Below are 19,930 nucleotides of genomic sequence, written 5' to 3'. Positions count from 1 at the left end.
TGATATGTTAAAAACCATTAAAGGAAACAGGAAAAGCAGTCAATACTTGGTGCAGATCTATTGCTGGGTCATGAAGAGCTGCTCTGAGAGAGGGCGTAAAAAGCCCAGAACAATCTGTTTTAGAGCTTTTAGTAGCTGCCCCAGCATATAACTGCAGAGAATCTGCAAGTCTGTCTTTGCTCTTTTCATGCCATCCCCTAATTCTGTCTGCTGTATAATGGCAGAGATGTTTTGGGGCACCAAATCAAGCTCTCAGATTTGCTATTGCTATTCAGGAGGTTAAGCACTCTGTTTACTCCTGCTCTCCTGTGCCACTTGCACTGAGGCAAGAGGTTCTTTGTTTCTGTGCTAGCACTCCCTGTTTGTTCATCACTATGCAGAATGAAACTGTTCATCACTATGCAGAATGAAACTTAGAAGTTGCCTGAATATTAATTTTTCAGGCTTTCTGAGAACTGTGGAAAGTAAAGGTCGGAGAAAATATATTGGCTTCTGTTAAGGCAGGATGATGAACACACTGAGCAGTGAACAGGCATGCCAGCCTGTAACACACCCCAAACTTGGGCCTGCTACCAGCACCTCTGGCCTCCTGCCAGGAGCCTGGCAGCAACTTGTACAGAGCAGTTGCACATCTCTGAATGCAGGGATGTTGTGTCTGAAGGCTTAGAGATCCATAGATCTTGAGATGAGAGTCCTGCTCTGTGGCAAGAGGACTCCTGCTAGAAAGGGAGGTGAACCATCAGTCCTTGGTAGGTCTATTTTGTGTATAAGTGCAGTGTGCAAGGAAATACTCTGTGCTGGAGCCAGTGGGTTTATTTTAGAGATTGCTTGGAAAGAACTTGGATATAACCATTTTTCAGTGTACAGCTGAAATCAAAACACTTTTCAATATTTGCCAATTCTTATTTTGAAATATCACCTCACTTTTTTAAATAGCTGGATGCTTTCAACTTTTACTCCAAACCCTGTATTTCAAAATTGAACTGAAATCTTGACTTTTGTCCAAAGTTTTGAATCAACTCAATTTACGGACAAATATGGAAGGTAAAAAAAAAACCCTTCTAGTTTTTTTCACCTTTCTTATTGAAATATTATGCAGCTTGTCTATGAATCCAAATACAGTTCTGCCCTTTAGATAGCATTCATGGTTTTGTTTTATTTGTTTGGGTTTATATCCTTTTTTGCTTTCCATATGTAATTTTTTTCCAGGAAGAGGTTTATACAGTTTTAGCTTTCTTGAATAATGAGCATGCTGCCAAGCCTTGGCTCCTGCAAACTGCTAAGTGCTGTTGCTCATTAGCATCAAATGCCACAGCCCATATCACTTTGCTCTGTTGCTCAGCGAGTGCATGCTGGCTGTTGTACTGGGTTTGTGTGTCAAGGTTTTGGTGGAGGGGCTGCAGGGGTGGCTTCTCTGAGAAGCTGCCAGAAGCTTCCCCAGTGTCCCATGGAGCCAGTGCAGCCAGCTCCAAGGTGGATCCACTCCTGGCCAGGGCTGAGCCCATCAGTGATGGTGGTAGTGCTTCTGAAATAATTTAATTAAGAAGGCAAAAAGTGACCCCATGGGAATCCCTCTCTGGAGCAGACCCCTGGAATGACCTGTGGTGGTGCTGTGGAGAGAGGAGCCCACACTGGAGCAGGCTTGTTGGCAGGATCCTGCAGAAGGGACCCGTGCTGGAGCTGCTGTTCCTGAAGGACTGCACTCTGTGAAGGGACCCACATTGGTGCAGTTTGTGAAGAGCTGCAGCCTGCGGGAAGGACTCACGTTGGAGAAGTTCCTGGAGAACTGTCTCCCATTGGATGGACCCACACTGGAGCAGTGTGGATATTTCATTACCCATCCCTGATTTCATTGGCAATGAATTAAACTAACTTCCCCAAGCTGAGTCTGTTTTGGCATTGTTGATAACTGGTAAGTAATCTCTCCCTTTCCTTATATCATCCCATAACCTTGTCATTATAGATTCTCTCACCTGTTCAGCTGAGAAGGGAAAAGACAGAGTGTCTTTGGTGGGCATCTGACATCTAGCCAGGGCTAACCCACCCTGGCTGTTAAAGCAGCAATTAATTGCTTTGATACTGAATGGGTTCTGTAATCATCTGACCTGTTATTTAAAATAATAATCAAAGTTCTCTAATGACTCTCATGATTTAATTCCTTCAGCAATCTTGCAAAAGATGAGAAAATTTTGCCGTGCAAGCTAACTTACATTAGCTGGAGAGTTGCTGGCAAAGAATGCTTTCTAAATACAGTCAGGAAAAAGATGTCTTAAGAAAGAGCAGTGTGGGTGAAGGGAAGACAGGGTTTGGTAGTGAACAGTGAGCAAGTCTGATTGCTTTCTGTTGCTCTAACACATTTTTTGCTGCAAATTGGACTAGAGTTTTTGGAACAAAATTTTTACAGGATTTTACCTGGCAGTAAATTCTGTATCAGTTAGGCTAGAGCAGTGTTGGATCTGGGTTAAGTTGTCAGAAATTTCTAAGTGTGTGCCTATCAATAGTAAGTAATTATGCATGTGCTCAGAAGGAATGCTAGCCAAGGGAAAGAAGGCATGCAAATTTTTTTCCTCTCTAAATGTGGTGGAATCTGCAGTATCACAAAAGCATGCAGTAATCATCCACAGTTTAAAACTTTGTAATAGTGACCTGTATATGTGCTGAATGCCTTTTTTTAATGATATGCCTGTTCCTTCGTGTTTTCTAAAATCCTTAAATTGGGCACCTTTCCCTTAGTGGCATATGACAGCACTCCTGTCTCAAATGTTTCTAGTGCTGGGCTGATTTTGCTAATGCTGGTTCACAGGCAACACCAGGGAAAAGATTGTGGCCCCTTGCCCGCAGACAGAAGAGTGGTTAGGTGGGACAGGACTAGGAATCAGCCTGCTGCAGTGGTTGGACCACAAGAGAAGTGTTGCCTTCAGTCTTTGAATGGAAGAGCTAAAAGGAACTGAGGGAAAATCAAATAGCTGGCAAGTAGTTAACACTGCGTTTTTGACAATGCAAAATGACAAATCAAGGTTTCAACAGCCTTTTAATGCTTAGATTTTGTTGTTCACTACAGCAATTCTGAATCAGCTAGAACTCAGATAAATGAATGCACCTAAGTGTGGTGACTTCCTTTTTGGTATTAATTATTTTTCAAAAAGCTGCAACACATGTGGCTTTTTTCATTAAGTTTGGTGGTTTTTTCCCTTGCATTTTCACTTGATTATAGATAACATTTATTTGTGTGGTTTCTGAATTGGGAAGTTGTGTGGTCTTCCCCAACTGCTGAATGTCTACAAACCTTTTCAGCACCAACTGAGTACATGGATGTTTTGTGTTTCAAAAAAATAAAGAAAGAATGGGATAAAACACAGACTGTGTTGCGCAACTCAAAGGGTGACTCAAGGCCTGGAATGCTGAATTAGAACTGTTGGTGTAAGAATTGTGCAGCTTCAAAAAGAAACTGGCTTGAGCTTTCCAAAGCTACTGCCTGGTTAGAAATAATGTACCTCCCTGGTGCCTAGTTGTGTATTAGCAATTACAAGGAAGAAGCAGAGGCAAACGTTTAGCTCTCCTTCCACAGAGAAAAGTCCAGGCTCCTTCCTTAGATCTGTGAGATCCTCTGCCACCTGTATTATGTCACACGTAACTGGTTAAAAATCATGTGGCCTTTTTTTGCATTATGTTTTTGTAAGAGCCTTGAAAAACACTTACATTCTAAAGCAGGAAAGATATAGCCGTAGCAGAACACTGTAGGAGTTGGGCTTTTTGTTTGACTTGATGGATAGGAAAACATCAGCAGTTAATTTGGAAATGTTTGGTGTGCTGCTGTTTCTAAGACTGGAGGGCTGTACTTCACTTTTGAAATAGAAAATGCACTTCACTGGCCTTGCTTTTGCTAACACCCATACAAAGAACAGAGCACAAAAAAGCTTATGTCTAAATTACAAACCCTAAGCTTTGAGGGAGAGGTGAGCATGTATAGATGTGTCAGGGATGATAGTGGGTGATTTGAAAAGAAACTAAATTTCTCTACTTCTGTGATTTGGGAAAGTGTTCCCAAAGATTTGCACTTCAGCGGCCGATTTAGCTGAATGGGTTTTGTCAACATCTGCCTGAAATTCACTGCAGGATAAGGATGGGTGAAGTAAAAGCAAAACCCAGAAAACCCCAGCACTGCTGAAGTGATTCTGGAAACCCTTGGTGAGGCAGATGATTGAAAAAAAGTTGCCTCTTGTCCTCTGGGCTGTGATGAGTTGACCCCCAATCCTCCGTGGTCCGGAATGGGGAGTGTGTGGGCACAGGTGAGTTTATCTGTGGCATTTTACTCTGCAGGTACAATGGATTTACAATGTGCTGGTTGCCAGTAACTCAGCTCATAACTTGATCAGTGTCAATAAATCACTTGCTTCTGATCATCAGCTCTTAGTGAGAGTAGAGATCTCAGTAGTGTCAATACTTGTGAGATGTGTGGATGGTGGGATGGAGGGGGCTAGGCTTTCAGGGAGATGGGTCAGGTTAAGGCAATTGAATGGGGAAGAAGATGGGTGTACATGAAATACAGCAAAGGAGGTAAGATGAAGTCCTCCACTGGTCCATAAACCAGGTGCCCTGTCTCAGGAAAACAGAATCTGAATCAACTACAGGTCCTCCCCTCTTTCGGACATGAAATAAATATCCTAACAAGAGTACCATTCATTCAGCTGTAATGCTGTTTGACTCTGGCTTTCCTTGCCATTGAAAACCGACTTCACCTTGTCCCAGGTGATGTGTGGTGACATCTTTATTGAGGATGTGGTATTCACTTGGGGTGTGCCTGGGAGCATCAACTGAATCCATGGTCTAGACTTGGTCTTGGATTTTGGAAGGATCTGAGTTCCACTAGACATTTTTCAACAAATGCGATTCGCATTTTCACCTGTCTGACAAGAAAAACATTGTGAGCATTTTCACCTGTCTGACAAGAAAAACATTGTGAGGTTTGCAACATCTTGTATTTTCAGAGGATTGGACTGTAAATAATGGGTTTTGGTTGGCATGGTAGTTGGTAGTCTCAAAGGCTGATATTGTGAACCCTGATTTACGTGGCTGTGCAGGTACAGCCATAGCTGACACTTGGTGTAATTAAGTTAATTAAATACCGTTGTGGGACTCATCTTAATTTCCTTTGCAAAGTAGGTTTGACTGTAGCTGATTCTTGCTTAGACAATGTTCCTTCCCCTTCTCTCTCTGTAATTTAATATCCAGCTACTTCGCGATTCGATTGCATTGTTCTAACCCTTTACTCACTCAATACAGATAAATGCTGATGCTTCAGGGCCTTCCTTTCCCTCTGGGGCTTCTGTTGCAGGCACAGGTTTTACTCTGAGTCAGTAAAATAAGGTTGTGCTCCATGACCTAAAGAGAGAGGTTTGTCTTGCTGCCACAGCCTGCATCAGGGTGTTCAGGACCTCGTGCAATACCTGCTGGCTCACACCTGACAAAATGAGGTAATAAGAGTCGTTTTCATTGTGCTCTAGATAATACAGGGTTGATGGCAAGTTTTCACTAAGTTAATTAAACTAACAGCCTACTCAGAGCCTTTCTCAGAGAGCTTTAAAAGGTCCCAGTGGGATGGCTTATAAACTTTCTAAGTCTCACTCTTGGCTTGATGTGTTTGGAAGCTGGTGTGTGTGTCTGTACAGTATTTTGTGCTAGATGCAGCATCCAGTAATCCAGGCTTTCCTCAAAGTTAAGCATCCTGTGATTAAATACTGATGAAGATACTAAGTGTAACTTAAAAACCTCAGGTTTAGATTCTTTTTGAAGTTTTGCCATGTGTCTTGTGTCTCAGGAGGCTTGGACAGCATCCTGTAACCTGAATTATGAAGCAATGGATAGATGCTGACCCACTTATAGCACTTGCAGAGAATAAATATTTGCCATAATGCTTTACTTCAGGTCCTAATCAGAGAAGGTGGCCATGCAAACATGTATGGTGAACTACTGTCAAATGTGCCTTTCCCCCCCGCTTTTTTTTCCTTGTTTAGTTATTATTTTTTCCATGCCTTCTGGATGAATTATTTCTTCATACCTTGCTGTTTGTTTTAGAGAGCAGGTTGCCTTGTACATGGGAGTTAAAAGCTGGGGTGACTGAAGGGCTGTATTTAATGTTAAAGCAGTGTTCTGTAACCCATTTCACTGCTCTACACCAACTAGCTATAAGAGACTAGCACGATGTTTGCATCACAGAATACTTGGATACTGAAAGAACCACAACCTATTTGGCCTGTGGATTGTACTTGTTTAGTACAAATGAAGAACTTTGGACAAAGGAATTATATAAAGTAAAAGAACTGGGGAATAGGTGCTGCAGAAAAGGTTGTTACGGCTAAGAAAAACTTCCATATTAACATTGCTTGTTATGGCTCTGTGCAGATATTAAGCCAGGACCACAGCCCTAGGGCAGTAGGTACTTTTAAAAGCATATATTTAGGAAGTTTCATAGGACGACTTCTCATTTTAAAAGTCAGTTGAATCTTCAAAATTGGTAACACAGATGTGGAAGAAGCAGAGACATTGTGCCTAAAATCCAGTATGCTGACATAAATCATGGTTGGCTGTCACACTTGAGACATGCTAGAATGAGCTGCAGGTTTTTGTGCTGGCAGCCTGAGCCCAGAGTTTCTCTATTCCATCACACAGCTCCAACTCTGTTTGTAGTCAGAGGTGAGCAGGTATAGTTAACTGCTATGTTAATGCTCTCTGGAACTGAGGTGTAATGAAGGGTTGGCTTTCTAATGTCTTTACTTTGGTAAATGTAAACTCTTGCCACACTCTCACCACTATTAGCCAGCTGTTTTGTAGCAGTGCAATGTGCCTTAAAATATGTCATTTGATCTCTCATAAATTACATGTTTGAGATGAGAAATGTATTTGTTATCAAGTGATAGCTTTGTTGTAGAACAGTCAATTACAGGAACACAGATCAGTCTGGTGCCCTGTGCTTCAATAGATATTTTCACTCTCTGTGCCTAGGTAATATTTTTTATTTTGTCATTCATACCACTTAAACTATCAGTGCCACTGGTTATGTATACCTAAGAATTCTGATGCTTACTTATTGAGAAAAGGGAACAGAAATGCTTCTTAGATTAGTTTCCAGTGATGAACTAGCTGCATGAAAATAGGTGAGTGGATAAATTCCCTAAATTGTAGTCTCAAGTGAGGTTGTGCAGCTGTTCCAAAAGATGAGTTAACTGCTCACCCATGAGGATTTCCTTAGCTAAGAAGACAAATGTAAGTTAAGTGAGGTATTTGATTTGCTTGACTTAAATTTATAGACATGGACTGTAAAAAGAGAAAATCAGCATATCCTGTAGCTGTGGTGATACTGGGTTAGTATCCAGCAAACAGCAAAGTGTCAAGATGCACTGTGTGGTTCAGAAAGCACATCCTCTGCTTCTGCCCTTGCAGAATGGAGCTTGGTGAAACCATGCTGAGAAATGTGAGAAGCTCAGTTGCTGTGTGTGCACTCTTTTGTCCCCTTCTTATTAAATAAATAGACCATGTATCTCCCTCTGCCATGGAACCTGTCATTGCAATCAATAGTTTTCAGGATGGCAGAACTGAACAGGTGTAGCAGTTGCTGCTCCTCTGAAATTGCTGCAGTGCTGACTCGGATGTTTTCAGTGAGCTCTAAAGCAAATGCTTTTGACTAAAATATCCTTTTGTCTTGGATTCTTCCCTGCAGTTTATTATTGTGTCTGGAAGATGCCTCCCACTGTGAGTTGTGGACTTTCAGCTTAATGTCAGTTCTCATTAAATTGTAGGAGCAAAAGAAATTTAACAGACTAGAGTTAAACCACAGTAGAAGGAAGAACTTGGTGCACAGTTCCAGGGAGTTTGCTTGCTTTTAATTGCTGCAGACAGCTTAGGTATGTAGGTATGTGTACTTCATAGCAATGCTTCGTGGACGTGTGTTAAAATAATCTAAACCCTCTCACCTCCTGCCAGGTGGGGTTGTACATGTGGAGCAACTCAGTCTAATTGTTGCAGGCATGGAACAGATGGGGTTTTATTGTCTGGAGTTCTGGGAGTGCCTATGAGAGCAATGTCAGCAAGATCCTTGCCCCAAACAGCACTTGCTGAGACACAGCCTGCTGCAGGAAGATTGGCTTGGAAGCTTTGCATAAGTCTCCAGCATCCATGGTTATGACGGCATGTATGGGAGAAAAGGAGAGAGGGTTTGTGTTCATTTTGGTCTCTGTATTGTGTGTAATTTACTTGCTGCCTTGTGCTTGAGCAGTTTCCAACATACCACATAGTAGAACACTGAGTCTTGCCACCTTGGTTAAAACACTTTGTGGAAATAATTGCTCTTATTTCCATTTCATAAAGGAGAAACTAAGATATATGAGAGGGAGAGGGAATTGCTGTGGCAAATCACAGAGAAACTGTTTACTTATTGATTCCTGTTCCTGAACAACAACTACTTCATCTCAGGCCTCCTTTTTGTAGTAAAGCAGCTTTGTGGAGTATGATGAAAGACAACTAAGCCCTTTCCTGCTTGCCTATTCCTAGCCTTCATAACGGATGAAGCTTAGTGTGTGCTGGAGTGTTTGTCCATCTCAAATCGTGCCAGTTTTCCTTGCAGAGGGTGAGTGAACTGGCTGCCTTTGCCGTGCATTCAGTTTTACTCAATGAAGGCTGAGATGCATTCGCTGCTGCCCAGTGTGCTCTGCTGGCATGAGCAGATGAGAAGATGAATGTCTGCAGTGAATATAAGGTCACCCTTGACTTCCTGTGAAGGGGTAAATATCAGCCAAGAGCTGCTGCTTTTCTGTTCCACTCTAGCGCAGTGTAGGAAGAAGTGAACTTGTGGTGCTGCTTTTATTGCACAAGAAATGTTTGGGAATCCACAAGAATACTTTGTCAGGCTCTGCATGCTGGACCTGTGAAGTAGGTGCAAAGGCCAGGTTCATGCAGTGAATGATGGCTCAGCATTACCATCTCTATAATAAGCTTTGCAGCCTTTCTGTTCTTTCCTTAGCCTACTTTCAGCACCTCCACAGTGCTTTACTTTGTTGCTCAGGATAAGAGGACAGTGTTGTCTTATGGGACACTGGCAATGTAGCTGCTGTCAGGCAAGAGTGGGTATTAGACAGCTCATCTGCAATAACTTGATGGGGAGAGTCTGGAGGTCAGAGAAAACGTGCTGAAGGAATGCTGCCTGCCTGAGCATAGTGATTTTGCTTTCCCTGCACATTGGACCCAGACCAGCTCATTGTGAGGTTAAGGAGGGTGAGGTGCCTTCCTTACCATGGGGGGTCACCTGGGCTGGAAGATCCTGTTAATTGTGGGACCATTGCCTTTGTGTTGCTGGTGCGTTTCACTTCTCACACCTGATGTTACAACTACTAGTGGTGAATTAAACTCAGAAATTAATTAAACATTTTCTTTTCATACATGCCATATTAGTTTTCACAGGAGCCATTTCCAGTCAGCAGAATTTGTGTCTTCAGAAGTTCTTTTACTCTGGGCCTCTCTGCAGGGCAGCACTGCTTGTTTCTCTTTATCAAGGAGTAACTCTAGGCAGTTTTTAAAGACTATGAACCTAAGCTTTTAAATGTTATTGTCTGGAGAGCTACTGCAGCCACTGCAGAAGCAAGTCCTGTTGCAGTGAACGCAGTGAGGGTAGGGGCATGCAGCTTACCTGGGGGGATTCCTTCTCTCACCATAGCACAAGGTGAGTGTCATGTCCCTCTTTGGGGAACAAAAAAACAGTAGGGCCCACATGGAGATTCTTCTGCTTCTCACCTTCCACCATATGTGTTTTTGAGGGAGAAAGGGCAAAAAAAGTCACTTCAGGACTGTCCAATTTCTGCAGCCTCAAGAACAGCCAAAGTAGAAACTTTCCAGCAGTTGGAGCTTTCCAGTTTGCAGAGGACAGACTGCCCTGGGATCAGTTGCTGTTTCTCTGATCCTCTCTGTTCTGCAGTTTTTCATCTCTCTGTATCTTGATCCTATCTGCCCTTCTATCTCCTTTTTCCTATCTCTCTACTTCTTCCTTCAGTATCCTTTCTGTGTTTTTTCTATCCATGGTTTATCTCAAACTGAATTGTTTTGTGACACTCAGTAAGGAGCAGCACTGTTACATATTCTGTTGCCAATGAGCTTTTCTGTGCTTTCCCTGTTCTCTTGCATTTGAGATCCTTAGCCCCTGGGACAGAGGCTTTCCACCACTCTGGATTGGTACAATACCTGTTACAGTGGCACCTGCTTTTAGTGTCTAATAACATGATTAATACAGCTGGTACAAATAAATTATTAATCTGCACTTTGAGGTTTCTAAATCAGGGTGATTTTTCCTGCAATCATTCTCTTCTTCATGAAGAATTAAATGAATGCAATAAATGCAAACATACGTAAAGTCGAGTGTCCTAGGTGTTCATCCTGAGAAATATGCAGGTTAATTCAATATGTGTCTCTACATGTTTCTGGCATCATGGTGTGTAGGTAGCTTGAAGAGCTGCATGAAGAAGTGATATGAGATGTGTGTTTTTTGGAGATCACTGGTATGCCTTGTGTTTTTACTAGGAGATCAGCATCTCCCCCCAGGAGATTGAGCAATAAAGAATGTAGAGATGGCTTGTGATCTGCCTGGCAGCACTAAGCATTAACCTCAAGACAAGACACTGGGAGCCAGTTTTTTAATTCCTGAGTCTTCTGCTTATTCAGCATCTTTCCTTTGTCCAGTGACAGTCTCCTCTTGTCAGTTCACTGCTGAACTGTGGATCTGTCAGAGGAGGCAGTGTTGCTGAAGTGACATCTCTCAGTCCCTGGAGAATTGTGTCCCACAGGTGCTGTGAAATTTGTGTGACACATGGCAGCCAACCCCACCGAGGGACTTGGCAGTGTGGAAACATGTAAATGCACATACTGTGGAAGGCTGTGTGGGAACTGCAGCATTTTGTCTTGCAGTTGACACTTCACCATTTCCTTGCTTTACAAATGTGTTGAAGATGTTCACGCTTCATGAATACCAAACACAAGGGTTTTCTTTTTTTCCCCCCATGATCAATACGAAGATCTCAGTAGAACCCATAATCACAAATCTTTCTTAAGTGCTTTAACCGCTCCCTTCCCCCTCCTCAAAGCTACTGGCTGGTATGGCAGTAATTGAGGCAATCACAGTGTAAAAATAAATCATTGCCAAGGATTAGCCGTTACCTGCTGGTGTGGGATCTAATGGTGCAGAACCACTGGTTCTTTTGTCAATAACACTGTGTTTCAAAGTTCTGGTCTCCAATTTTCTCCAGGATCAAATTGAAAAGGCATCTCTGCCAAGTGAATTCCAGCTGTTAATCAGTGAATATCCCAGGAGGCCAGTTGCTAAAAACATGCCGCAGGGACAAGATATATTTTGAGAGATGGAAGAATAGCAGAGGTGTATGAGAGTAGCTGATGCAGAAAGGTGCTTTTTGGCCTTCATAGCAATGGAATTCCTCATAGCAGATGAGAAGGAGCTGCACCATGTGCAAAGCCTGGCCCTGGTGCGTGTGTTGGTCAGTAAGAACCTGGCTATACAGAGCCAGGATTGAATCCAAGCTCTTCATGCTTCTCTGCCCCAGGCTGCCTGTGGGTTCAGGACAATAGCTCTGAAGATGGTCAGGTTGGGGAGGAATTCTGCATAGTTAAAACAAATTAAACAGCTGAACTTCATCTAATCACTGAGGAGCTGTCCATTCACATTTTGGGAAATGAGGAAGGAGACTTGAATTCTTTTCCTTCCTTAATGTCTGTTGATTCTCACTGCAGTGGCAGCTGGTTGCTGGTTTTGCTTTCACTGGGTGAATCCCAGCTGTGATTGCAGGTGCTGCTCCACTAGCTCAGATCCAAGTGGGGCCTTGTGAGCAGGCAGCCCATGTTGAAGTGCTTCACAGCAGTGGGTATAAATGAATGCTAAATCAGTTCCCTGGTAAATGCTGGAACCATGTGAGCGCACTGAGTCCCTCTGAGCTGCCAAACCTTCTGTCAAGCCAGAAGTTAAGTTGTTGTAAGTCTGTGTTCCATTTTCTTTCCATAACTTGCAGTGTGTCCTGTAGGAGTATATGACTCCAGCCAGGCGTGAAGCTTGCAGTTGAAAGCCAGGGTGTTGGAGAGGCTGGGTAATGGGCGGTGTGATTGTGACTCTGGTCACACTGAAATGGGAAGAATCTGGGCATGTCTCCACCTGTGTGTTTGTCCTCCTCCAGAGGGAAGGGGGTTATGGAAAGCCTGGTAGAGGCACTGCTGAATTTGTTTTCTGGATGTGAGTGTCAAGGTTGGTGAGAAGGCAGAAGTCCCCCTGTGCCAAGTGTGTATGGATGCCGTAGGAGCAGGAGTGCCTGGCCCTGTGTGCTGACTGGCAGCTGGTGTGTTGAGGTGTGGCTGGGAATGCTGCAGTGAAGGTAGCACAGCCAGGAGGGTGAGTGAGATGATTCTGTCCTGCTGCTCTGCTCTCTGAGACCCCACCTGGGATGCAGTGTCCAGCTCTAGTGTCCTCAGCACAGGAAGGACATGGACATGCTGGATGGAGCCAGTGCAGGGGAGGCCATGAAAGTGTTCAGAGGGATGAACCTTTCCATGAAGACATGCTGAGAGGACTGGAGAAGAGAAGGTTAGATTGGTGGGTAGATTATTGCAGCTTTTCAGTACTTAAAAGGGAGTTATGAGAAAGCTGAGGAAAAAATTTTAGCAGAGCTTGTTACAACAGGATGAAGGATAATGGTTTTAACTAGGAGAGTTGATACAGATTGTATATGATAAATAAGTTTTAAACAATGAGAGTGGTGAGGCGTTTGAACTGGGTGGATGACCCCTCCCTGGAGACATTCAGGGCCAGGTTGGATGGAGCTCTGAGCAACCTGACCTTGTTGAAGATATGTCTGCTCATTTCAGGGGAGTTGTGCTAGATGAGCTTTAAAGGTCCCCCCACAACTGAAACAATGATTTGAGTCTGTGAATTGCAGATTCTGTTTGGGCTGGAGGTTTTTTTGGGTTGTGGTTTTTTTTTTCCCCACTCCCTCTCTCCACATCTTCCACACTTTTTATCTGTGCCTTTAAAGAAGTAAGGATGCTTCTAGGTAGGTTTTTATCCACTTGCTCTGACTGGCACCACTGAATGTCACATATTCCTAGACTGGGGCACAAGCTCTTAGCTGTGATGAGGTCTGGAGAAAGCAGCTGAAAGTCCTTGTGCAGGCAGAGGAGTGGGGAGGAGGGAACCCATTAGAGTACAACAGAGAGAACTGGAGTGAATCTTCATGCTGATGAGTACGAGAGTGGAAGCCCTGACTGCTGCTGCAGTGTAATCTGGCTGAGCAAGTGTTCTCCAGGCACAGTCAGAACTCATCTGTGCCGAGCACTGACATGGCCTATTCCCATGATGAATATTTACCTCAGCAGTGGAGCTCATGAGTAATATCCCAACTGGAGCAGTTGCAAACTCTATCCCAGAGTATTTTCTGTCCTACCATTTATCTTCACAGCAGCACCTGACAAGCAGAAGGAAGGCTGAGGAAATGCTCCAGCTGCAGTTTGGTGGGGTTTTTTTCCCACAGTTATTTTACTTTCAATTTTAGATTTCTTACATCTGCTTCTAGGTCCACCTAGAAGGGAAAGGGAGTGGTGCAGATTGGTGCAGCTAGTGAGAGAAATGAGTCAGAAGAGTAGGAGTGACCAGTATTTGCTGCTGTGTTTGGGACAGTGACATAAGTTATCTCTAATGATCTAAACTGGGGATGAGGACTGAAGTCATTATATATGAATTCAAAATGTAGTGATTGTAGTGATGGATGACTACGAGTCAGCCAGATACAACATTTTAAACAGAGTGATGGCCAGGTTTGCTGTCGCTCTGCTGGAGCACAGAGCAATTTGCAGCCTGTTCCCAGCCAAAGCAGCAAGCACAGGCCAGTGTCTGCTGGGACAAATGCACCCATGTGTAGGACAGTGCCTGTGCTTGCAGCTTCCAGCAAGCTTGAGTCAGGATCTGCACTGGCCTCAGCAGGGAGTGTGCCTTCAGCACTTTGTGGTGAGGGAGGAATTTCTTGCAGGGCACCTACTTCCCTACTACTTGTAGGGAATTTCTGCTGCATCTCTAAGCTGTTCTGAGACCTCTGAAAATTTCCCTCCTTTGTTTCAGAGCCATCATCAATCACTTCAACCCGAAGATAGAATCTTATGCTGCAGTGAATCACATATCACAGCTCTCCGAGGATCAGGTAAGCCAGGCATGCCATGGCCTTTTCTCAGGTTGACCTCTGGAATATGGGTGTTCAGGGGTACCTTGTGCTCCCTGGGACTGATGATGTGGCAGCAGTAGGAGTTGCACGTGGGAGTCTCATGTCCTTGTTCAGATGCAAGTGAGAGAAAGAAAAGCAAGAATTGCTTTAGCCAATTTTACCACCACATACAGAGATTTTGGTCCCACATATGTAAAAGGATGGGTACAAACAAGAAAAATATTCAGCGTTGTCAGCAAGTGTATTTGGACACTGTGAGGATGCTGGCATTTAGAATGGGGCAGGAAGTTTTTGGCAGCAAACTTAGTTATCAGAGAACTGTTGAGTGTGGTTTGATGTTTTTGTTTTGGTGATGTTGTTTTGTTTGATGACCTAGAGCTCTGACAGCAACTGGTAAAAATTTTCTAGGGTAATTGAATTCAGTTGAGTTAGATTTTAAAAAGCAGAGTTTTTTAATAAAGAGGGTGATTGTGTTAGGTTTCCCTTCCTTAATTTGGCCTGGTTTGCTATCTTCGTGTTCTGCTTCTATTGCATAAATTTGTAAACGTGGCTTTTTGAAAATAGGCTACTGTGAGTGGTCTCAAGAATGGAAGAGATGGCCTATTTCCCAAAATAAAATATCAGAATTATACATTAATCACTCTTAGAGAGATAAATGGCTCTGCAGGAGCATGTGGTGGACAAAATGCAGAGCTGCCAATGAGAGCTTGGGGAATCATCCCAGATACAGCTGCATCAACAACTCTGGACCTTCTGGAGAAGAAATTGTTTATGCAGTCCAGGACAGACTTCATTTAAGTCACCTTGGGTTGCCCCTTCCACTGGATGGGATCCCATACTTGTGCATGATAGAAGGTCCTGACTGTACCCTGCTCTGCAATTCATTTCTCTTTCTGTCCATGATATTTTTACTATTTCTTGATTATACCCTTCCATTTTTTCCCCACTAACCTTTTCATTTATTAACCTACTTGATCTGTAATATGTAACACCCCAAAGACTTAGGATGAATGCTTTACTGATGCAGTGGGGGAAAAAAAAGGTGACCCCTTACTGGTTTTTATTCTCTTGGTATAGTTGGATAGAAGAACATTGGTTTTAATTTACTCAGTTTTCCTTATTGTTCTGCCTCTGAGAGTCACTGTATCCATAGCTATGCTTTGTGATGGTTTGTGTTATCAATCCTCATTCATTGATGATACACTGATTACATCAACCCAGGCCTCTAAAAAAGAAAAGCATTTGATAGCCCAGTTTAAAACTGGAGGCTTGGATAGAGGGCAATTTTGCATAGTCTGAGTTAGTCTGAGAAAGGAAATGAGCTTTTCACTGTCAGCTCTGTGTAGTATTCATCCCCCAGCAGTTCAGGGAGGTCAGGTTAAATCCTTTCTTCCTTGTGTGTTATTCTTTAAATAAAATCCCTAGCAGCAGGCAGATAATGAAATCAGTGCTGATGCATGAAGCATTTTGAGGAAGATGATTAGGAAGTTGAAAGGCAGACAGATTTCTCTTTTTTCTTTTCTCCCTTCATGCTTTCTCTCAACATAGGGAGAATATAAAACAAAATAAAGCAATAATAGCCCCAGACAAACTGCAGAGAAATAAGGGAGATGTCACTGTGGTGAGGGAGTGTGTGGTCCCAGGGTGTTTATTCAGACTCTGCAATTTACTGCACAGGGGAAGAGAGGGATGGAGACTTCCACTTTCAGTTATGCCAGTGATCTCAGGTCTGTGTGTTTGGACTGTGCTTTCCCCTCTGTCAGTAGCTGTAAGTACATGAGACATACTGGTAGCTGGCCCAGATCAAGCCCAGGGTCTGGCTTTTGTGGGCTAACAGAATTTGCTGTTTTCATTGTGTGAGCTGTTCAGCATGTGTGTGGGAAGGGGCGGGATCAAGCTTGCCTTCTGGCTGCTGCAGTCTCTTTCCTTTTTTGTTTTTCTTTCCAGCTGTACCTTTGTTTTAACTCGTGTGTTCACTTAATTACCCATTTCTCTGCTCTCCTTAAATATTTTCTACACAGAATCCACCATCCTTTATAGCCCTGTCTTTTGAAGTGTTCCACACTGAAATATTTAATGCCGACATTTAGATTGTGTGTCCACACACAGATGCTGCATTTGGGACTGGTCATTTTCTTCTTTGAGTTATTCCAGTAGTTTCAGAAGACTGGTATTTCTTTACTGGAAACATTTGTTTTTAGAATTTTAAGGGTCAAACTTTCCTTTTAATTAAGATTTCCTTCTCAGACACCAGTCTTTCTCTAGATTCTCGTATGGCTGCTTACACTCCTCTGTGGTAACCTCCTGCTGATCAGGCAGGTATGTCTTTGACACAGCTGTGTCTGAAGGGAAATTTCCAGCTGCTCTGCTTTGTTTCAAATTCACCTGAAGCTAAGTTCTGATGCCCTGTTCATGTGTTAGATTATTTATTTATTTTTATATTTTAATATCCTTAAATGCAGCTAAGTAATCAGCTGAAAGAGATTTTGCTCTATCTTCTTCTTTTCCTAATCCTATTGAAGCCTTTATTACCTTGTTAATTACTAATGTCCATTTATTACTATTCTAAGTCTGTCATTTCAGGGCTTTCTCCTTATTTATTTACAAGCATTAATTTAACAATATTACATGCTGGGGGGATTTGTAGGCCCTTGAAAATGATGGATGTGGGATTGTTTTAAGGATAGGCTGTGAATGCCACGGTATGTTCTCAGGCCTAGACATTTCCAGGAACCATAGTCTGAATATACAGGTTTCTGGTCTAGGCAAGTATATTTGTAAGACTTCATGGAACTGCTTTGCTGACTGTTGTGGGGTTTATCCAAAGTTCTGATCAGAAATAGTGGAAAAAGCCCTTTCCCATCCCATATTCTCTCCAGCAAAGAGTGGGAGATTCCCGGGGGCAAGCAAAAGATGAGCCACTTCAGTCTGTAAACACTATGGGATCCTCAGTGCCTTCTGCAAAGCATTTCCTTGCCAAGGCAAGCTCAGAATCCTTCCTAGTCATTAGTTGTTTTGACCTTGCTGTAGTTCCTCACCATGAAGCAGGGAATGTCTTAGCTAGTTATTGGCATCTTTCCTCACTTGCTAATTTGTTAAATCTGACTTCAGTGTTAATTTGTTGTTTTGTGGTATTCTCTCTCAACACATTTGATTCCTCCCTACACATCCTTTAAGGGACTGAAATACGTTGCACAGTCAAAAAGATGGGGTTGGCCATTAACTGCCAGTGTTAGCTCTTCCATGCAAGCGATTATTCCCAGGGCTTCAAAGAGGTGTTGGTACATTCTTGAGCCAAAGGGCAAAATAGCCTTTTATGAAATGAATTCACAGGCTTATCTGTACTTTCCAGATGATTGGACTGCCTTGTACTTAATATGTTGGAGGAAGTAGACTTTCTCAGTGTGCCATATCTGATCTGAGAAGCTCCCAAAATATTTTCTAGCATAAGCATGTGTAGAGAACAGGGTCAAGGCAGTGAGGAAACAGCAGCACAAGAGTTGCTCCAGAAGAGCAAATACAGACAAACAGAAAGGATGAAAACACAGCATGAATGGTCTAGGTGGGGCCTCACATCTGCCCTTTTCTGGATGTGAAAGAGCAGCTGTTTGTAAGAAGGCAGCTCTCTGCCTGTAGCCATGTAGCACAGCTTCCAAGAAAGGCTAAAGTGAGAGGAACCCATTAGTTTGGGTTGAATCTTCTCTGAGTAGGAATATGTTGTGGTGCTTTGCATGCCAATCAAGTCTTCTGCCAGTTAGAAAATTGCTCACTAAGGTCTTGTTTTCTCTTTGGCATTTTTTCTCTCCACGATTTCCTCTCTAAGGCTCTTAAAATTGAGATATGAGACACACAGGACTGATAATGCTTGTTAGTCAGGAACATCTCTGCGCTTTTTTTAAGTAGAAGCCCCTCTTTTTGCCCAGCCACAGTGGGGACATTATGTCATCTCAAAAATGGAGGTAAAGTTTAATGTGAGAGACTGCTGTGAGCACCTGTTTCATGTCTGGTAATTGCAGATGAAAAGTGCTGGGAGCCAGAACAGATTGTGATGGAAAAACAGGACAACTCTATCACTTTTGAAATTGTGACGAATGTAATACTTGGGTTGTTTCACACTGTAGTACCTTTGCAACTCAGGTAGAATCATAGAATTGTTTCAGGTTGGAAAAGACCTTTAAGATCATGTAATCCAACCACTAACCCAGCACTACCAGTATCTGCAATCCAGTTTGGTCAGGCCACTGAGGTCATACCTCAGTTGCTGAATGCTCCTCCTTGCCACCCCAATCCAAATGGCCTTCTGTTACCTGGTGACGCTCTCAGGGACTAACCTACTCAAGGAGGTTCCACAAAGGACTTGCAATAGAAAGACACAAAAGGGTGCAGTTGGTTTTAGGTGCCCTAAAGTGTTTTAATTCCGAGCCATTGATGTCAGGGTTTATTCAGTTTGTTCTGGTTTCCATAACTAGTAGCAAAACCACTGGCAGATACCAAATGCTTTGTCTTTTTTTAGCGCTGCTGGCAGTGGCATTAAAAGCCTCTTGTCAATGTCTGTGTTTGATATTTTTTAAATGCTGAGTACTGTCTGTGCTAGGTGCTACCACAGTAAATCCCCCTAATCTCTTACATTAATATAAAGTGTTGTGAGGACTTGAGAAATACTTTATCATGGCCTTGGCATAATGTTGCTTCACTTCTGAAATGCAGTGAGCTTTGGGGTAGAAGGTCTCCATCCTGCTAGTGTTGTGTTGCACACAGTAGTGGGAATGTGAAACTCCAGCTAAGGAGGATCACGAAGGCAAGACCTTAATTTGAAGTCATCAGGTCTTTGGAAATGAGGCAGGGATGTTGGTTTTCATGGTCTCATTACAGACACCTACTCATGACTAATGGCTTGAAACAGATTTTATCGTTTAAATAGAGCAGAGCTGCACCAGGTGAAATTGGAAAGAATCTATATAAAAAGTCTTCTGGAATTGGCAAATTGCTGGTTTGCTTAGCTGATGGGTGTTTTCTCTGGTTTAGCTATTGTCCTCTTTTTTTGTTGTCATTGCTTTTGTTGTTTTTTGTTTTATCAGAGAAATGTCCCTGCTATTTGCTAACATCTCAGACTGCTTTATGCAGTGTGCCAGACTGAATGGGTCTGAACAGGCTCCAAGGTCTCCTTGCAGCAAGGAGATTTGGAGCTGGAGGTGAGCTTTGGAGCAGTGACTTTGTGCTGTGTAGTGCCTTTTATTAACATGCAGAATGCAGTAAACTGTGCGTCAGTGGAGGAGGGGGGACAAATGTGCTAGGCCATTAGAGAGACAAAAGAAGGATTTTGATTTTTTAAAACAGCTGCTACTGGAGAGATGTACCCCTTTTCCAGTAAGAAATGGGAGAAACCGTTCCATTCCCTTCCTTCAGGCTCAACCCAAAGGTGCCCCAGCATCCTGCCTTTCTGTTGGTGGGTCTGTTAGCTGCTCTGGGCCTCAGAGGCAGTGTGACCCCAAAAAGCCTTGGCTGCTCCTGGAGCAGGGGAGCCTTTCCACCCTTCGTGCACTGCAGATGCTGAGGCATGTCTTGCTTCCACCACTTTTGTGAGCTGCCCTCTTGGGCAGATAAGGGACTGCCTTGAGGTGCAAACTAGTAACAAAATAAGTCCATTAAACTTCAAAGCAAGGCTTGCCTTCAGTTCT

At 43.1% G+C, this 19,930-nt stretch overlaps 1 protein-coding gene across 4 annotated transcripts in view; it reads left to right on the top strand.

Moving 5' to 3' along the window:
- ARMH3 (armadillo like helical domain containing 3) overlaps nucleotides 1-19,930 on the top strand; it is a 125,213-nt gene that overhangs the window by 77,107 nt on the left and 28,176 nt on the right. For all 4 annotated transcript variants that reach the window (XM_041460983.1, XM_041460981.1, XM_041460985.1 and 1 more), the window contains exon 24: nucleotides 14,153-14,231. In XM_041460983.1, the coding sequence (XP_041316917.1) occupies nucleotides 14,153-14,231 (79 nt within the window). The remainder of the gene's footprint in view (nucleotides 1-14,152; nucleotides 14,232-19,930) is intronic.

Source organism: Pyrgilauda ruficollis, unplaced genomic scaffold (genome assembly GCF_017590135.1).
Source record: "Pyrgilauda ruficollis isolate IOZ18807 unplaced genomic scaffold, ASM1759013v1 scaffold15, whole genome shotgun sequence".
NCBI classification, from domain to species: Eukaryota; Metazoa; Chordata; class Aves; order Passeriformes; family Passeridae; genus Pyrgilauda; species Pyrgilauda ruficollis.
The sequence above is the reverse complement of the archived record's forward strand: the minus strand, read 5'-3'. Positions and strand labels throughout refer to the sequence as shown.